This window comes from Rhinolophus sinicus, linkage group LG01, assembly GCF_036562045.2.
Source record: "Rhinolophus sinicus isolate RSC01 linkage group LG01, ASM3656204v1, whole genome shotgun sequence".
NCBI classification, from domain to species: Eukaryota; Metazoa; Chordata; class Mammalia; order Chiroptera; family Rhinolophidae; genus Rhinolophus; species Rhinolophus sinicus.
This window is the reverse complement of record NC_133751.1, coordinates 152782688-152802554: the sequence shown is the minus strand read 5'-3', so window position 1 is coordinate 152802554 and position 19867 is coordinate 152782688. Positions and strand designations below refer to the sequence as shown.

General features: G+C 34.1%; 1 protein-coding gene and 1 long non-coding RNA gene across 2 annotated transcripts in view; one reads left to right on the top strand and one right to left on the bottom strand.

The window, feature by feature from the left end:
- The window catches only part of SCN9A (sodium voltage-gated channel alpha subunit 9), a 128087-nt gene that overhangs the window by 92306 nt on the left and 15914 nt on the right, over positions 1-19867 (top strand). The window contains exons 18-20 of the mRNA XM_019727348.2: positions 8160-8280; positions 13976-14130; positions 17584-17757. Of these exons, the coding sequence (XP_019582907.2) occupies positions 8160-8280; positions 13976-14130; positions 17584-17757 (450 nt within the window). The remainder of the gene's footprint in view (positions 1-8159; positions 8281-13975; positions 14131-17583; positions 17758-19867) is intronic.
- LOC109445186 (uncharacterized) overlaps positions 1948-19867 on the bottom strand; it is a 73163-nt gene continuing 55243 nt past the window's right edge. Inside the window, exon 3 of the long non-coding RNA XR_012497967.1 lies at positions 1948-2890. This is a non-coding gene — a long non-coding RNA (uncharacterized LOC109445186). The remainder of the gene's footprint in view (positions 2891-19867) is intronic.

Genomic DNA, 19867 nt, shown 5'->3' with positions numbered 1-19867 from the left:
CATAAACTCTTACTATTTTCAGAGAAGCTCCTTTACTTGCCATGAATCACATACCCCAAATCTTTAGTGCTCTTTTAATAAATGCATCCACTTATCAAAGCTGGCTTAACTGAATTTGCTCATCTTGTATACTCAGCAGAGAGGAAAACATCCTGTGCAAAAATTTCCTCACAGAAGGATCCCCCAATTCATTCTTTTTCAAACCAAATGCAGACACTTTACTTAATAGTTATTTAGTGTTTTGAAGTATTGTATCAAAGTCATGATGTAACTAGCTGATATCCTTGGATCAATGAAACCTTTTCATTTTACATAATCAAATTTCCCACCTTCAAGGGACTGTCACTCAAAACACTACAACCACATTTATGCAAAACTTTATGTTCCATAAAGAAGCAAAGTCCTTATAAACGTTTCATTCACTTGATCACTCTGGCAGAAAAAACTGCAAAGGGATACATTTGAGTACCTTTTCTATGAACTATAGCTGTTGATGCTATAAAAAATATACAGGGGGAGGAGAAAATACCGAGGGTAGAGAAGACAGTTTAATTTGGGGACATTTTAATTGTGAGCTACTTGCAAGATAGATTAAGTGATGCTATTTGGAAATGTAGGTCTTAAGAAGAGAAGTCAGCATTGTAGACAGTTGGAATTGTGTATGTAAATTTATGTTAGCCATGGGATTATACAGGGAGTCAGTCTGAGGTCAGGTTCCCTGAGAAACCAACTCTGAGAGAAAATGTACAGGAGATTTACTTGGTAGTGTTCCAGGAGCAAATTTTTACATCTGTAAGAATTGAGGGAAGCAAGATGAGAGAGAGAAGTTGAAATGTTCTGCAAGCATCTCTGGCCCTGGGATGACCCTGTGGATTCATCCTGAACCAGTTGGTCACTAGATGCAAGCTCTCCCTCCACTCTTCCAGCGGATGGGGTGTAAGGTCAGCTCCCTTTTGCATGACCATTCCCAGAGGGGATCTCTCCTGTGAGTCTTCAGCTGCCAGCACTCCTAGCAGGAATGAGTGGTTTGCCTGAAAAGAGGATCTGGGCAGTGCATCACAGCATCCACTACACTACAGGGACCATAGACAGTAAAAGGACAGGTGATCAACTCAGCACTTGAGAGGCAGACACAAAAGAAGAAAGCACCAAAGAGACCAAGGAAAAATGTACACGTTAACCACTTTTGTCTACACCATATAACTTCCCTCTTTATAATAACCCAGGCAAGTGGATATTGTTAATCTATGTTTACAGATGACTAAGACACTGAAATATTATAAGAAATGATGCTGATTAGTCACTAATGTTTCTGGGGGTCTATTTGAATTTGAACTCCAAGCTTTAACTATCATAATACATATCATAGGAAGGCAAGAGAATGAGTAGGAATGTAATTGTTTTCTATTATATCCCTGTAATGTTGCAATTCAGGATCAAATATCCTGTTATAATGGTGTTGTGCGTTTGCTGATTCATGTTCAGCTTCTAATCCTCCTTAATACTGATTTATTAGGTTATAGTCTAACTCGATAATACAAAATACAGTGGAGCACAGCACATTCCGTAACAGAATAATAAGCCAGTCCATCGAGGATGCATTGAATAAGGGACTATATCAGGTTGCAGTCACATGAAAGGAGGTCGCACTTGAGCCAGATCCTGAAGGATGGAGATGAATTCATTGGGTGAATATGGTGGAGAAGGAAATCCCAGGCAGAATAACATACATTCGTGCTGTTCACCTGATTCACTCATTCATTTATCTATCCATCCACCCATTCATCTATTCAGTATTCAATTTTGAAAGCCATCATCTTTGGAGAAACTTAAATGTGCTTACTTGTTATTAAATGCATTCCGTTTATTGATTTGATAAAAATACTTTAAATATGTATAGTCATCAAGGTTAAATATATGATGTCCTTTTACTATGTGATGGTTTCATTTACATTCTTCTCAGGTCTCTTTCTCTTCAGATTTTTTTATAAAGTTTTTTCTTCAGAGAGGCAGTTGAAAGCAGTTTAGATTTCATCTCATTATTGCATTTTAGAAAATAAAGTAATTTTACCAGAAATGCATTTTGACTTAGCAAGATTTAAGGTTTTGTTACAATTATACCGTTAGGGGAAGTTGACATTTGATCTTATATTTTATGTATAGATTCTTACAAAAACAAAAAACTCCTTTAGAATTTTACCTAGACCATTTCTTTTGCAGATTGCCTCCAAACTATTTGAAAAATCTTTCATCTTTTTGAATTTTTTCATGTGTCTAGAAACAATTTTGGTATGACATATTTAAATTGTTTTTAATCTTTTTAGTTTGATAAATTCGAAAACATCTCTTTTCTGTAATGTTTGAAATACAAAAATAAATAAATATAATTAAAAGTAAATAAAAATGCTGCTTTTAGAATATACTTTTAAAAACTGCACATTCTTACTCTCACCCCACTCCAATATTGAGAATCACTTATTTTAAACGTTTGCTTCTTTTTTTATGAAGAACAAACAATGCAAAAGTTAGCCTGAGCATATTACAGTATTTTAATTCATCTCCTAAAAAACAGAATTATATAACTGTTTAGTTCATTATATCAAATTTTTGTTGAAGGATATTTAACTCCATTACTGTGTTTCAAATATATTGCTTTGCAATGAGCATATGGCATGTATTGTCAAATATATAACTAATTTCTACTTATAGGTATGTGACTTTAAGTGTTTTAAATCAGTTGACTGAACTGGTTCATCATGATGCATTTCTAAATTTCCATACCTAACCTTCTTACTTCTCACAGGGGTAAAAACAAACTGGATCGTTCAAGGATGCAGCTTTGTTCCTTTAACCAGGCAGAGACATATGTGACCACTTTTACACAGGTTACCTAAAAAAAAAAAAATCATACATATATGATATTTTTTTCAGTGTCATGCATGCTCTTCAGCTACAAAAATCTTTCTGCCTGACCCATTGCAAGAAAGTAGAAACATATATGTACAATTGTTCCATAGATGAATTGACATAGCATGTCACTGGGGCAATTCCATCATTTTTTGTTATTCTCTTGATGGTTTTCTATATCTCTCTCATGTCCTTAGGTAATTTCAAGTGCATGATTTATATATTTTTATTGGATGGATTATAAAAGTAAGATGCAGAAAGTAACAGAAACCATTAAAACAACATTTAATCTTAAAACCTCATCAACTTCCCCTCCTAATTGAACCTATATTTGTATAGATGTATATATCACATTAAATTATCACATTATTATGAGGGTAAAACTGTACTGTTCCCACTATAACAACAACAAAAAAATGGTGATTATGTGAGGTGTTAAGGATGTGTTAACTAACCTTATTGTAGTAAACATTTCAGAATATATATGTATCAAATCATCACATTGTACACCTTAAACTTACATAATGTTATACGTCAATTATAGCTCAGTAAAGCTGGAAAAAATTGTTACATTTAAATTCAGTAAATTAAAACTCTATTAAGAAACAATTCTTGAGGGAGAGTATTTTAGGTGTAAACATGAAATCTCAGAACAGGAAAGGACCATTCTAGTGCTAGCCCTACATTTACAGCTAAGGAAATTGAGGCTCATACAGATGAGCTACTACCTGAGTACACATCTGGAAAGTTGGGAACAGAGACCAAAGTACCCAGCTTCTAGGCCAAACTTTGAGTAGATTTGAAATGATTTTAAACACACTGATAGCTATAGCTTTATTTCTTTAATCAATTCAGTAATTAACATTTGGTTTTTATTTCATCATATATAAAATGTGCCAGTTAATAACTTACTAGGCCCTGCCAAGGAACTAATGAGTTACAAGGCTTGAAATGCTTTATTTGATTCCAGAATCAATATTCTTCACTGATGGGAATAAGTTTCTGATTATGTATATACCTCATAAAGAGATACGCGGAGTATCCTCAAGAAGGGGTTTAAATAGAACATATTGTAAAGTGAACACTAAATCTGTCAATAAGCTATGAAACACTTTCCCTACAATTAGAAATAGGTTAATATGAATTCCCTTATCTAATATTTCTAACAAGTATTAAATAAATTATACTATGCAGATATAATATTTTGTTATAATTTTTGTACAGCTTATTGAATTACAGCTCTAATAGTTCCATGTTGGGGATGATCCATGTTGATAAGAATCTTGCCCTTTTTTTCATATTTAAGTTCATATTTTGAATTTTTCTGTCATCGTTGGGATGCTTGTATTATTTTCCATTGTACAATGAGGAAAGCAAAACTTTATCCTGAAATTGATACTCAGTAGGGATAATAATGCTAATAATTTCAAATTAAACTTATATTATTGTTCCAGTTTACTTGAAGTTAACTTTAAAGGTGCTCCTAAATAAAAAGACATGTTTTTCTATTTCACATTGATGGTGATTTAGAGGCAATATTCTCTCAGAAAACAATTTTATTCCAGAATATATTAAATTTCCTCCCACCTTGAACCTAAATAAAGATGTACACATATACAATACTATCTATAGAGATAAAACACAATTTCTGAGATATTGTTTATAGAAATATGTGTATGTATGCGTGTTTAATTCCTAAATTACTATTACTTTTTTTTTTCCTTTTTTAACCAAACGACTATTAGAAAACATGAGGTACATGTTGACAAATGGCCATTCTTTGACCATTCTTCAGTTGTGAAGAGTGACTTGAAGTATGTTACATTTCTTTGGCAGAAGCTGCCTATGTAAAGATTAGGAAAGATATATTTTATTTGTGCCAATTTTCATTTTATATTGTACTTACGATATTAGAAATCACGTTTAAAAAACTGGTAATTGTTACATTCATTGGAATTTGTCTTTTCTTGTACTTCCTCATTTTGAGTAGTTTTAGGGGTTAGCATTAATCATTCAAATGCAGTCGTTTGTTTTTTGTCATTCTGGGTTTTTTTTATTATAAATAATATTTAATGAGCTTGAGTTTTAGAGCCTACACTGTTACCTCTCATTTTGCTCTCATGCTTACCTATATTCTAATCTTTATTTACCCACTTATTGCAGTTTTCTAGCAGTCCTCAGTAGTAGAACTGTTTAAACATTTGTTTTTAATGTTTATAAGACATTCTTTCTGATTTGATCCACTGTGGTCCAGCTACTTAAATATCTATTCTCTGCAAATAGCAGTCTTGTGTTAGTGCACAAGGCCCTTGAATACTGTTGTCAGTTGCTTTATGGTGCAAGGCCTTATTGGTGAATTCTGCTTGCCTTTACATTAGAAAGAAGTTTCAAAATGATACTGTAGGATCTGGCTGAGAACCTATACCAGTCCAACCTTCTTATAGGAGCAACTTTGTTGCGTTTATTTTTATATTCAATATCATATCTTTTAGTCACATAAGTTGTCATGTTATTGGATAGAAAGTGCCCTAGATAGAAATTCTAGGAAATCTAAGCACTCTTGATGAAATCATTAGATTTATTTTGAATTTTCCTGGTGGTGGCTGAGATTTGACCTCACTGTTTCTCCAACATCTAATACAATATACCGTGTTGACATGTGATGGAACTGTTAAGTAGATTTCCTGCTGAATGAACAGCTGTTCCCAAAAAGCCTACCCAGTTTCTCTGGTAACAATGAGCAAAGAACATTAGGAAAGGAAAAATTCCATTTTCTTGCCCTTTATTTGAAAAAGTGCTGGAGCTTTAGTTTCCCATAAATCTAATACAATCTAAGAATTTATTATAACTAGTAAATACACTAACAATTTTCTGGTAAATTGAATGGAAGTAAAATGAAAATCTAGAATAACAGGAAAATAGTATTGAATTTTATTGACGAAGGATATATGGAGTACTTTCAAATTGGGACTTTTTATTTTTTTAGATACTGTTATTTAGTGGGTCATTACCATTTTAAAACTTTAAATGAACCTTGAGAAATTTCAGAGAGAATAGAAAAGGATTGTAGGGACCTTGAGGGGCTCAGAAAACTAAATCATGTAAAGAAATGAAATATCATTACACTCAAGATGAAAAATACAAATTATCATATCAGAGGTGATCTCCAATTTTAAAAGGCTACAAAAGGTAATTAAAAAAGATGTTTTTCTATAAAGTCACAAAATGTATTACTTACAAATCCCAGAAATGGGGGGGGTGCAGGACAATGAACTGGGGGAAGGGCAGCCCTCCATCCCAGGTCAAGAGCCAACAGGAGAATACTGTATGTCAACTGTAATGGAAAAATAAAAAAATAATATATTTTTTAAAAAAATAGAGTGAACAGGAGATAAGAGAGCAGGGTAGCAAACACCTATTACTTACAAGGTGGTTGGGGCAGAGGTCACAAACTTTCACAGGCTCAACTTGAAGTGGTTGTTTTAAAAGGTGCCCCTGGAAAATCAGAACGGGAACGTGGAGCAGGAATCCTAATCCTAATTAAATGTCCAGACTCTGAGTGCGAGGAGGGTTGTCACACTGTAAAATGCCTAGACAGCAACTCCAAATAGCTGTTTTCTCAGCACAGGAGTTTTGCATAGCTTTTCTCTTTCCAACCTACAGATGAGGGGATCTGTGCATTTCTCTAAATAGGTCCTTACAACTGCAAGGGAAATTAAAGTGTATTTTGGTTCTAAGCCAGAAAAGAATATTTAAAATTCAAGTTGTCCCATATTAAAATGGTAAAGTTAGAAAACGTGGGACTCTTACACAAAGCATCGTAGCTATCTGTGGAATTCCTCTCTAGAGGACCTTTAGTCCTTTATTCTGAGCTTTATGATGTTAGTCCTTAATGACTCAGGACCCTCATTAGAGTTATCAGTTGTAAAATTAAGCTACAAAATTAAAAGATGGGCAATACTGATTTGAATTAAAAATTTTAATGTGGTACCCATATGGAACACTTTTAGCTTTCAAGTCAATCTCTAAAAATTAATATTTTAGATTGAGCCTATGATATTAATACATATTAATAGATTGAAGAATCAATTGAACTAAAATGGGTATTTGATGATTTTTAGCACTTGCATTTGTTTTAACTATTCTAAACAAAAGTAAAGCTGATCTTACAAGAGAAGTATGTGCTGTAATAACTAGTAGTTTTCAATATTCACATGTCATTTAGCAATTGAGAATGAAAAATAAGCTCTTCATTGATGTGCTGTTTTACCCCTTATAAAACAATTTAGGAAAAATTGCGAATTTTGCTACTGTCGCTGTATGAATTTTTTTTCCAAACATTTCTGTGTATGTGTGTAAACATATTGATCATAAAGTTCTTGGCTGGAAAAATATGTCTGTGTTATGATCAATAATATGATCATAATAACAGTGAATTCATTCCTCTCATGTGTTAATAGTCTGCCATGTTTAATTTCATTGAATCTTTGTTTCAGAGTTTGCATGTGGTACTCACTTTAGTAGCCACTATCTCTTGACATTGTAAATAATATTTTATGATCTTTTCTACTATATCCTGAAATTTTATTCTAAAATGGGTGGTGTTGGATGAAATGATTACTATGTTTTTTTGGAGTTTTGATTGTAATATATTTGACTTTTTTGGTCTTGATGAAAGGCCTTCTATCTATATCATCCTAATACATATTCTTAAATCCAAGAGGTATTAGAAGAAGTATGTTTGGATTTCATCTGATACTAATTTCTTTTTTTAATTTTAAATATCAACAAGTTTTTTCTGCCAACTGTCAGATCTGACCTTTCAATGATCAGGCGTTGGCAATTTGGAACTTGCATGTTACTGCTGTTAGGGTCTTGGTTGTCCTAAAATAATAATTACTGATGTAAACAAATTTAGGTTAAATATGGAAAATAACAAAAATGTGGCCAATACTTTGCAAATGTTATAGTTTACATCAAAATATTACCTTACGCTATTCTGTCTAATTACTTACTTGTAGCATAATAAAAATAATAAAATTTATTTTTCACGGGATGTGTAGATAGATCAAGTATAGATGCACTGTAAGGTTACTTGACCTCAATGTGTGTTTATACATTTTTTATGGCCATCATACTGTTAATCTTTTTTCATAACACTTTGCATGACTCTGATTATTAAATGTGGCTTCAATTCAAGATTTGAATGAACTCTAAATGACTATCCGGTGGGACGGTGAATTTCTTTTTAGAGACTGAACCAACTGAGTTCCTCTGAGTGCAGCACAATTGATAACCCTGTGCCAGGAGAAGGAGAAGAAGCGGAGGCTGAACCTATAAATTCAGATGAGCCAGAGGCCTGTTTTACAGATGGTAAGAGAAAAGTCAAGCCCTTGATTCTCATTCATTTATTAGTGTCTTAGGTTTTATCTTAAAACCTAATTCTTACTGGGGGTTGCTTAGTAAAAAGTCAGAAGACTCCATTCCATGATGAGTCAGTCATGGCTCTATGACCAAGGGCAAGTCATTGGAGCTTTCTAAGTTGCCATTTGCATACTTGTGATGCTCTACTAACAATAATTTTCAGTGACAGTGTACTATACTCTAATGCACCCTACTTACAGTAGGATGTTCATATTTCTCATTTTAGAGCCTTAATTCATGATCCCAGCTCCATGGAACCACTAGGATAAAATTTAATGGGATAGATGGTACTCTTGTCCTTTTCATCAAAAGTTTAAGCTACTCACTAACTCTCAGTAAATCATTTGATGCTGTTTTGACCACCGTCTGTCTCAAAATTATTCATTCCCTTCATTTCAGAGCCCACCCTGTTCCTGCATTCTTCTTTTACATCTCTGAGAGTTCTGAGTTTCTTCCCTTACTTCTTTTAGTGACGAGTTTTATGCACATCCCTTAAATAATGTTTTCCTCCACATTTTGATGCTTGGTTAGCTTACCTTGTCACAGTCTCTAGCCCTAAGGGCTTTCATCCATGTCTATAGCTTGAAGAACCATCTCTGTGTTGTTGACTTTGAAATCATTATCTTTACTCCTGCCCTCACTCCTGAGTTCCGGAACTGCCTATCACTCCCCACTGGTCATCTCCACCTGCTGCCTTTAAACATCTCAAGTTTCATAAGTTTAAAATAAACTTTAGCGGGTTATCCCCATATAATCTACAGCTTCCTTCAGTCTTTATCTCATTTAGTGACATCCTGATCTATCATGCCTCTCAAGCTAGACTTGGAGACAGTCCTAATCTCTTTCTTTCTAGCCACAAGTTGATCATAGAAAATGCAAGTTGATCAGAAACTCTGAGGATAGGATGCAAGTCCATCCATATTACAGAGAGGTTGAGGAGATTAAATGGGGTAACACTTATAAATTAATTAGCACAGTGCCTTCTATTTCCTTCTCCTACTTTCCTTTTTGTTTTTAAAGTATTTTGTTAACAATTCTATATAGAAGTTATGATAGCGTCTATGCTAATGACTCAATATCTATTCATGGGCTTAAACTCAGCATCAGGATTTTTTTATAGAAATTAATTGATGTGCTTTCATTCTTCAAGATTTTCTCAGCCTCCTATAACACTCAGGCAGTAAACAAAATGACTGGCAAATAATGATATCTATAAATTAGAATAAGTGCATGGATTTTCTTTTAATACAAGCCAAATCTAATTTTGTTGGAGAAGCAAACAAGTATATCACCCAATTGATAGAAATATTATTTATCCACGGGGACCTATTAAAATGTTTGAGAGCTTCTCTGTTATGTTTACATTTAATTAATAGTCTTTTTTAAAAAGGAGAAGTGATAATGTTGCTAACCAGGTAGGTTGAAAAACTCCTGGGATATGCCTTCGCATAAAAGCCAGACAAGTGGTTGAGCACTCCCACCTCAAAATAAGAGACGGAAACTCTCTGAGGTGTGATAAATCCTGAGGGCAATATTTAGGAACCTTCATCTCAGATAAAAAACTTACCTACTTTTCTAATTAGAATGTATAATGCTTTTTCTTGCCTCAATCATAAGAACATTTTTCTTCAACTATAAGACTGACAAAAATAAATCCCAGATAGTAAAATCTTCTTAACAAAAGGGGTAACTTTCTCCTCTGGTAATTATACTTGAGGCACGTAGCTTCTGTTCTACACGAGATCTTTGTTTTTAAGTTAAAGATAAATTCAAAAGTCTCAAGCATTAAGTTAATATAAAAACAAATTCCATCGTAAGTTTTTGCACCCTTTCTGGTGTTTTCTTTTGCCCTGAAAGAGATTATGTGGGAGTCAATTTTTGGCCCTATCCTTTTACTATTTTTGCATATCATTTTATAAAATATTTTCTCTTTACTAAATGTATATGAAATATAATTATTTTAAATACAATGAATATAAATTTGTTCAGATCTGAGATCATGTTAACTGTAATTAACATTGGATAAATGAAGTCATCAGATGTGTATTTTCCATTTATTCTGTTTGTTTTTTTATTCATCCAATCTTTGTATAAATTCTAGAATACACAGAGATGAGACCTTTCAGATTATGATTAATGCTTGGATGATTTCAGAACTCATTTTTTGGGGGTATTATGTCTTTTCAGTCAACTATACACAGCATATTAAGCTGTATAGGAATACAGTAAGTACTGTGAGAAGAAAGAAAGGGCATAGCAGGCATAGTTTTAGCCTTCTGGGAACTTAGAAGCTTCTGGGAAGAAAGGACAGGAATACATAAACTATACACGATAGCAAAAACACGGGAGACTTAAGGGAAAATACGTAGCTGCTGCATTTCTATGAAGCTGGAAGTTGAAGTGCTAGGAGATCCCTTATATTCAGTGAGTCATATTCACTACAGAATCGAATCATGAAAGAAGCCATAACAAAACATTGTCTAAAACATGTAGTTCATCAAGAGAATTCTAGTGTTTTTTTGTTTTAGGACATGCAGTGTATGACTACATGAAGTTATTACTTGATAGGTTCAATAGTTTTTATGAAATATAGTTTGTTTTGTAGAAAACAAAATTAATTGTAGTTAAATACCTAATTTCAAACTTCTGAAACAAGTATCTAAAAAGTGCTCTCCCACCTTCTGCCTTCCTTTCAAATGAGGTTTTTTTATCTAAAATTTTTAAGAGATAAATTAATTATAATTCCTCTTTTTAAAATCCTTCCTTTTCTTCCAAATAATTCTAGATAAATATTATTTAATCAACTTTAATTTTTTAAATCTAATTTTTAAATTTTCAATCATTATTTTTCTGGGCCTTCCTTGGTCATGGCTCTTGTTCAGCAGTCTTTCCTGAAACGTTTTACTCCCTGACTTCTCTTTTATTGCTGCCTCCTGTGCATCTCTCCCTCTCTTACTCTGTTTGCTTCTCCGTCAAGGTTTTCTCTTCTTCCACCTTCCCCAGTGGTGTGCAGGTAAATGTTTAATCATCACCTCTACAAGAAAAAGACAGCTTGTATATGCACATCAGTTTATTATAAATTTCACTGATATAAAAGTTGTGGCCCTCAATTTATAAATAATAATATAAACACTCTTAAGTGTGCATTCCATATGGCTCCTTGATCCTTACAGAATGTTTTTGTTGAATTTTGCCAAAATTTTGTATTTATAGACAACCAAGGATTGCAACTGATGAACAAGCATAGTTTTAAACTGAAAGTTGGTTGGTATTTTCAATGATGTTCATCAGTAAAGTGAAAGTGAAACAAAGAAGCTCTATGTTACAACTTCACTCACTCATCAATGATGTAAGCAAATCTTTGCTGAATCAGATAATAGATTTTGAATAATGAAAAATATTTCTTCAGTTTTTGTGCTATTCACAGTGTAATGGCTACGGACATGACATGTACTGTTTTATCTGTTTAACATTTTTTTCAATCACTTTCTTAAGTCTACTCTAGAAAAATCAACAAACGCTGATTTGTAGCATTTGATGACTTTTATAGTGTAAAGATTCCCCACTGTGGCTGATTTCAAACTACTGGTGTGATTTCACTAAATGTGGAACTAAGAAGAGATGCACAGTAACTCAACAGTATAACAAATTTCCACCACCAGATAGAATACAGAAATGTGCTCAAGAGCATAGATAATAGTAAAATGTAGTAAAGTGATATGTTTTTACTATTTATGACTTTCTTAAGTAACTCATTTTAAGTTTATACAATTTAATTTTTATAATGGCTGCATTTAACAATAGGCTAGCAAAATTACCTGACAATTTAATAATGACTTATCAAGAGCTGGTGTGAGCTGGCTCCAGCACACCACTGAAATCTGTCCCTTGTTATGGCTGTTCCAGAATATTGCAGATTTCACCGTTCTCTCTCTTCACAGTAAATACCTTTTTTGTATGACCTCAAAAACTGTGTCCTGAGCTCAGCTGACACATATATGCTAATGATTCCTAGATATTATTTTCTAGCCCGAGCTTCAGTTTCACACCTCCAGGTATTGATATCTAGAAGGGTCACCAGCATGTCAGACTCATTATCTCCCAAGCAGCTCCTTTTCCTATAGTCTTTGTTTCATTGGTCACATCCACCCCATCATTCTGGGCTTCTCCTTTTCTCTTATACGCATATCCATTCAGTCACCGAGTCCTACTGATTTTACCTGCCAAATGTGTCTTGAATCTTATCATGCTCTGGTTCCTATTGCCTTAATCTATTCTTCTTGTTAGGGTTGCTGAACCAGAATCCTAAATGGATTTCTGGCTCTGGGTCTTTCTTCACCTCCACCCGTCTTTTTTTTTTTTTTTTCTGTTCTAAATAATCCTCCACACAACTGTTGGGGACACAACTGTTGGAGACTTCCATTTAAATTGCAATCTGCCTATATCATTCACTGCTTACAGTCCTTCACTTACTGCTCAATGTTTATAGGATATAGACCAAATCACTTAAGGTGGGGGAAAATGCTTTCCATAATCTGACCAATTTCTCTAACCTTATTTCTCACCATTGCCTCTTGTGTACACTGCTTTCATCACAATTCTGAATTACTTAGAACTCCTTTGCATAACATATTTTACCATCTCTTAGCCTGAAATTCCACCCAAACCCTTTTTGGCTCAGACTTTAATTCATTTAAGGCTCCACCTCTTCTAGGCATCCTCTTGTGATCTCTCCTCTTCACCAATAAGCCTGGCTAGGTGGACTACTTCAGTGCTACCAAAATAACCCCTGCATATGTGTCATTATAGTTGCCTTATCCAGTTATAGTCATTTATTTCTATATCTATCTGCCTAACCAAAACCAAAAATAAATTTCCTTAGGAGAGGAATCTATGTACACATTAGAGTACATAGAAGATTCTCAGTTACTCTTTTATGGAGAAATAAATGAATAAATCTAAAAAATAAATAAATAAAATGTTCCTCAATTTTTCGTATGTTTTACACCTAGGATTTCAATGTCAGATTTGATTCTAACTTAGAGTACTCGAAATAATTTCATCTGCATCTTCTCATCAAGATCTATTTTTTTTAAACTTGATTTTAGGACCTTCCACTAATTTTTTTACTATTACTTAGAGTGGTGTTTCTTGAAGGGTTTTTTATACAGGAGTTGAAGCAGGACCAGATTGCAGACTAGATCCACATCAAGGAAACTTTACTTTAAGCAAAGAGGACCGTGGAATGCATTTTTATCCTCAGATTTTAGTTCATTCAGTTATTCATTACGTAATTATCTAGTGCTCATTGTGTATCGGGTTAGGATCGCAGTAATAAAAAAAAGATAAGTGGTTTAAACACTGTAGAGAGATTGCTGAGAAATCTGGGAAGTATAGAAAACAAGAATATATTCTAAGTTAGAAATAACTGACAAGTATTAAGGAAACACCATGGAGAGTGAGGAGATAAGAGAAGGTGGCACCCAAGTTGAATCTATTTGAAGCTGCAGTGTTAGAAGTTGTAAGTGTTAGAAATTATATGGTTGAGGGACTATTATGGGAAAAGTTTTGTATTCAATAGTGCATTTTAAACATTTTTAAAATTCTGACTATCAAGATTTTACATACATATCTTTCTTGCCAGGTTGTGTACGGAGGTTCCCATGTTGCCAAGTTAACATAGAATCAGGGAAGGGAAGAATCTGGTGGAACATCAGGAAAACCTGCTACAGGATAGTTGAGCACAATTGGTTTGAAAGTTTTATTGTTCTCATGATCCTGCTCAGCAGTGGTGCTCTGGTAAGTGATCTGACACCTAATGAAATAAATTGTCAGTACCTTTAATAAATGAGTTGGAAGATAAAAGTATCTTGACAAGTTGTTTTATCTAATAGTTATTCCCTGTGATTAGTACCAAGGATAAATTTTTAGTTTAGCTCAGTAAATATTAACTGAGCACTGTTGCATCCAGGCATTATTCTTGCTGCCCTTGAATGCATTCTTGAATGCAAAGATGGGTAAGACCCAGGTACTTTTCTCAAGGAGCTCAGAGAGCATTGAGGAAGAGAGAGGCACAAGTGATTCCAGAACTGGGATGTGTTGGTAAGTGAAGAATATACTTGATAAAGCTCTGTAGCAAGAACAGTTGTCTGCTTGGGATTTCAGAAAGGTAGATGATATTCTGCAAGATCCAGAAAGATTAATAGTCATTTTCCAGCCATGCAAAGTGGGCTGACGGGAACAAGTGTACAATGGTAAGGAAGCATGAAACAGCATCACATATACAGGAACTTAAAAGTTGCCAAACTGAAGGAAGTGTCAAGGGAGGAAGAGCAAATACAGGGAGGAAAGTGGTAGCCAGAGATACTGGGACAAAATTTTGCAGTGTCAGTTTATAAACATCTTACATCTTATAAGGAAAAATAGGCTGTAGTTTTAGGGTGAGAATGGGACAAGTTTCTCACTCTTGTACGTATATCAGCCACCTTATGTGAGAGTTGAAAGGGATCTGGGCAAGTTACAAGCTCCCTGAGCCTTTTCTGATGTGCTTTTCTTTCCTGCTGACACTAAACAGAGATGAGCCATTGGAAACCCAGTTCCACCTAGAGATACCACTGGAAATTCCATTATACTAAAAACAGAATACTCAACAACTTTATAAATTGCCTCATAGACAGTTCTCGTAAATCTGGGATTTCATTTTACCCTACTTATAAGAAATTAACCTGTTACTGTTTCATGGATCCTGGTGGAAGATATGAGACGTTCGAGTCAGAGACACAGGACTTTATTATTCATGGCTCCAAGAGCAGCATGATCTTCAACATGTTTGTGTTGATCGCCTTTGTCCCCAAGTCACATGGGGTCATAGCATGGAGTTAAATGAACATTGTGCTCACAGTGTGTTAGCATCAGAGTTGAGCAGCACTGAGCTTACGGAACCCATCCTCTTAAGTAAGAAGTAAGCAGCCTTGTTCTTTGTTCCACAGGGAGACACTGTCTTATCTCTCATGGTTGCTTGTTGCAAAAACAACCCTGAGAAATGGCCTGGATAAAGAGCAGTCAGGGCCTTGCATTCTTGGCATACCCACCAAAACACTCAGGGACACTCAGGGCCGACAGGAGATCGCCTTTCCTAAAAGTCTCCTCTCTCAAAAACACAAGATGAGTGAGCAAAGTGTCACTCATCTAATCTTGTGGAATACAAGTAGAAATCGTGACAATGTCTACATTAGCTTGTATTTCTAATAATTAAAGAAGTTAATCCCATGCTGAGTCACATGTGGCTGAGATTTTAAAAAAATAGAATATATAAAAAATTAAAGAAAAGTTTAGAGTAAGCCCTTGTTTAAAATGTCTGAAAACAAAGAGGACATTTTTGCAGAGGGGCACTCTCAAAACTGAAATTCATAAGATTCGTGAGGAAGAAAAGGGAGAAGCATTTCAAGAATCTGGTGTTTTTACTTAGGGAGTTTGCCAATTCAAGATTTTAAAATACCTGTCTATAAAATAAATAAAAAGTAATAGCTCTAATTTAGTACATAGTCATTCTATTTCAAGATCTTTATACAGGTTTTCTCCTTTAATTTTCAAACAATCCTGTGAGATTTTGGTATTTTGCTTATTTTACCAATGACGGAGCTAGGCACAGAGTTTTAAAAGTTGCTTAATGTCCCAAAGCTAGTAAATGACAGGGCCATATGTTAACTGAGGTCTAAATCAAAGCCGCTGTATCTTTTCACTGTTGGGGCTCCTCAGAAAACGGAGTACATTCCAGGCGGAAATAAATGAGTGGTCACTGCAATGAGGAACAGTAAAGCCTACACCCCAAATCAGATGGAGCTCATATAATGACCTCCTTGCCTCCCTGCTCCCACATCCACAAACTTAGTCCTAGAAGCTAGGAGCCCTGCAGGCTGAATCCAATTTCAGGCTCTGGGACTAGTCAGAGCAAGGTGCACTTGGTGGGGTATTTGGCTCTGAGCACCAAGACTTTCTACTGGTCCTGCTCTGTGCCCTAGGTCCAGGAACAGCAGTCTTCTTCTTTGTGATCAAGGATTTTTTCAGCTTTGCATTTCAAGGACTGAGGCACTGCCATAGTTTCTGTTTGAGTAGCTTTCCTGATTCCTCTACAACCTGGAAAAGGGAGGCAAGAAAAGACAGAGGAGTGGAAGTCTCCCCTTGCACTTCAGTTCCATTGATGTTCAGAACTTCTGCCAGCTGCTGGAACCTTCTTTTAGCATCTTAGTAAATCTGCTCATTCTGTCCCAACTTCTCTGTTTTCTTCAATATTCAAAAAGTGCTAAGGATAATTTTTAAAGTATTGATAGAAGAACTTAGAATAGGAAGAATAAGAATGGAACGTGCCCATGACTCTGGACAGAAGTATACTGTTAACCACTAAGGATACAGTCCCTTTTGCTTTCATCTTCTCCAACATGGTGAATATTGTTTAAACTTGAAAGGGAAAATTCTAATACTTTAGATCTGTTTAGGTCAGCAATCATTTTAGATGTCTTCAGTGAGCTCAGTTCTCTAAGTCCATTCAAATTATTTCCCGAGGAGCTTGTGGCTCATACCACAGTATCACCATCTGTCACTTCAAAAAGTTCTTGAAAAACATTAAAAGGTCTCACATTCATGGAATGAATATAAGACTGATTTGTAGAGCTGAAGCTTTTAATGATAAAATATTGTACAAAATTCAAGGAAAGAAATCATCTTCTATGTTCTGTAGCCCTACTAAGCTACTGCACTTGTTCATTTAGCAAACCTTTCCTTGCCTTCTGCTGTGTTCCTGACTCAGTGGTAGGCATGGGGATGCACAATGCACAGCATGTAAGAGCTGAAGGAAGGATCCAAATCCCGCTGGTAGCTACGAAGGAGAGTGCAGGGCGAGAAAGATATATAAGGGGTTGATCCTGGAATCGTGTCTTAAATGATGTCTTACCCATTTGAAAAGGGATGAACGGGGAGTCAAATGAAGTAAAAATCTCTGTAAGTTTCAGAGATCTGGTCAATTGCATTGTTTTGCACCCATGTTCTCTTGACCTCTGGTGACCCAATGGCATGGACTAGTGGGAATTCTAGAACTAAGTGTTACACAGTAGCTATAAACCAGACGAAAGTCAGCTGACTCCTAGTTGTAGTATATTTCAGTGGTTTATCCATCAGAATTTCATTTCCTGTTTTTGTTATGAAACATAACCTTTAAGTTGTACGTCAATTAAAATTTGAATATTATTTCCACAGGCATTTGAAGATATATATATTGAAAAGAAAAAGACCATTAAGGTTATCCTGGAGTATGCTGACAAGATATTCACTTACATCTTCATCTTGGAAATGCTTCTAAAATGGATCGCATATGGTTATAAAACGTATTTCACCAATGCCTGGTGTTGGCTAGATTTCTTAATTGTCGATGTAGGTACTTTGAGTAAATTTTAAAGGAGGATTTATTCTTACAAATAAGTGTTCTGAAAAACGTTCATTAGTGTTGTATATTATCATATTTTCATTTTGGTTAGCTTTTTATATTTTCAGGCTATAGGTTTATGCTTTTAAAAATATTAATACAGCCAGTAGAAATCTATCAGAAACATATCAGAAAGAGAAACCTTTCAATAAATGTAAATTCTTTTCTGCACTATTGTAACATATATAATTTACTCTTCATGTGTTTTCTGCAATCATAGATGTGATTTTTGAATATATATACATGATTTGAATATCATCCCTGTTGGGAATATGAACAAAATGAAAAACTAAAACATGGGAAGGGGGAATGGAAAAGGGCAGAGGCACAAATAAAAAGATAAAATACAGATTTTTTTTTTTAATAGAATGTAAAACTAGAAAATAAAAGAGGATGAGGGATGTATCAGGTTGTCTGATATGTTATTTGAAAGTTACATAAAAATGGTAGTGTTAAAGCTAAATGACTCTACATTAGGAAGAAGGGAAGACATGGAATTTCAAAATATTTATCTCAGTCACAATGATAGGGAAAACCAAAATGAGTCACAGCTGTTGGCCCCATGTCAAATATCTAACCTACCCTTCATCTCTACAGTGGAGTAGGACAGAAAAATCAGCATTAATAATTTCAAATAATAAATTCAGATAACTGTTGAATACTTGGATGATGGAAAATCCATAAGAATACTTCAGTTTATGTATTATTTTTAACAAAGAAAAAATAGTTTTAGACATGTTATTGAAATAGTCAGGAAACAGATCCTAAAACAGCTTGTGAGATCAAGACATCTCAAATAGAAATTAATGGTATAATATCCATTATTATCAATTCATTTTTATGCAGTATACTCTAATTATTTTGTTTTAGATTTTAATGATATAATGTAATAATACATTATATAATAATGTGATATCATATATTTTACATTTTTTAAAAGACTTTCTTAATTCATGACCACAATCTCTCAATCTTATTTTTCTCAGAATGAATTATGTTCTTCAATCTTTTACTAATTCTCCTAGATTTTCCAAAATGTAGTCTTTGTGTTTAGGGAAGAAACATACAATCAGTCATAGTTTTTAGAGATTTGTTTTCCATCCGATGTCTGAGATTAGAGGGCAACATGCAAATTTTTATAGTACCAACAAGTGCTGTAACATTTAACTAAGAATTTGCATTATCAAACTTTTCAGAAAAGGTAAATTAATACAGCATCATTCATAGATATCAAAGTTAGTAGTAAGCATGACTATATATAGCAAAATCTGACTGCAAAATTAAGCCAAAACTAATCATGTCTTGTCAAAATTCAATTTCTCAACTGTTATCTAAAGCTCAGTAAACTCTTTGGTTTTGAATAGCTCAATATATGAAACATTAAACCTTAACATTTTTGTTTTCTATATAGGTGATGCACATTTTTTTCCCCGAGGTATAGCTATACATTGCACCTCATATGTTCTCTGGGGCTTCTTATATGAGAAATCTAATTTCTGATACCTTATATTGATTTCATGTTTTTTGGTTATTTTTATACACACGTATATATGCATATTCATATATTGTCAGTTATGTACTATACTATAATTTTCTCAATAATATGCATCTATTATATTCAGTGTCATATCCTCTAACAATGGTTTGTAGATTGGATCTACCATTTCCTTAAGGGATATTTAAATGATAATAAACATTTTAAAACTTTATTTTTTCTGATTAAAAAGGACCACTTTTTATTCTGATTAAAAAGTATACTTATATTTTTTAGTGTACTTAAGTGGAAAATAATGCACCTGAAAGACTGGGTGAGTTTAGGAATGATATGAGGGACTATTAGTTATGTTGAATATATAACATTAGGACTTAAAAAGAAGCAACGTTACATTTGGTGAGACATTCATGAGAACAAAACACTTCAGCACATCCTGATCCATAAATCAGTTTACTTCTCTCTGATAGTAGCCGCAGTGAACTTGTGAGCAATGAATTTATCTACTCCGTCAATACTTGTTAAATAAAAATTGCCTCTCAGATATTCTTGTTCTTCCCTGGAAA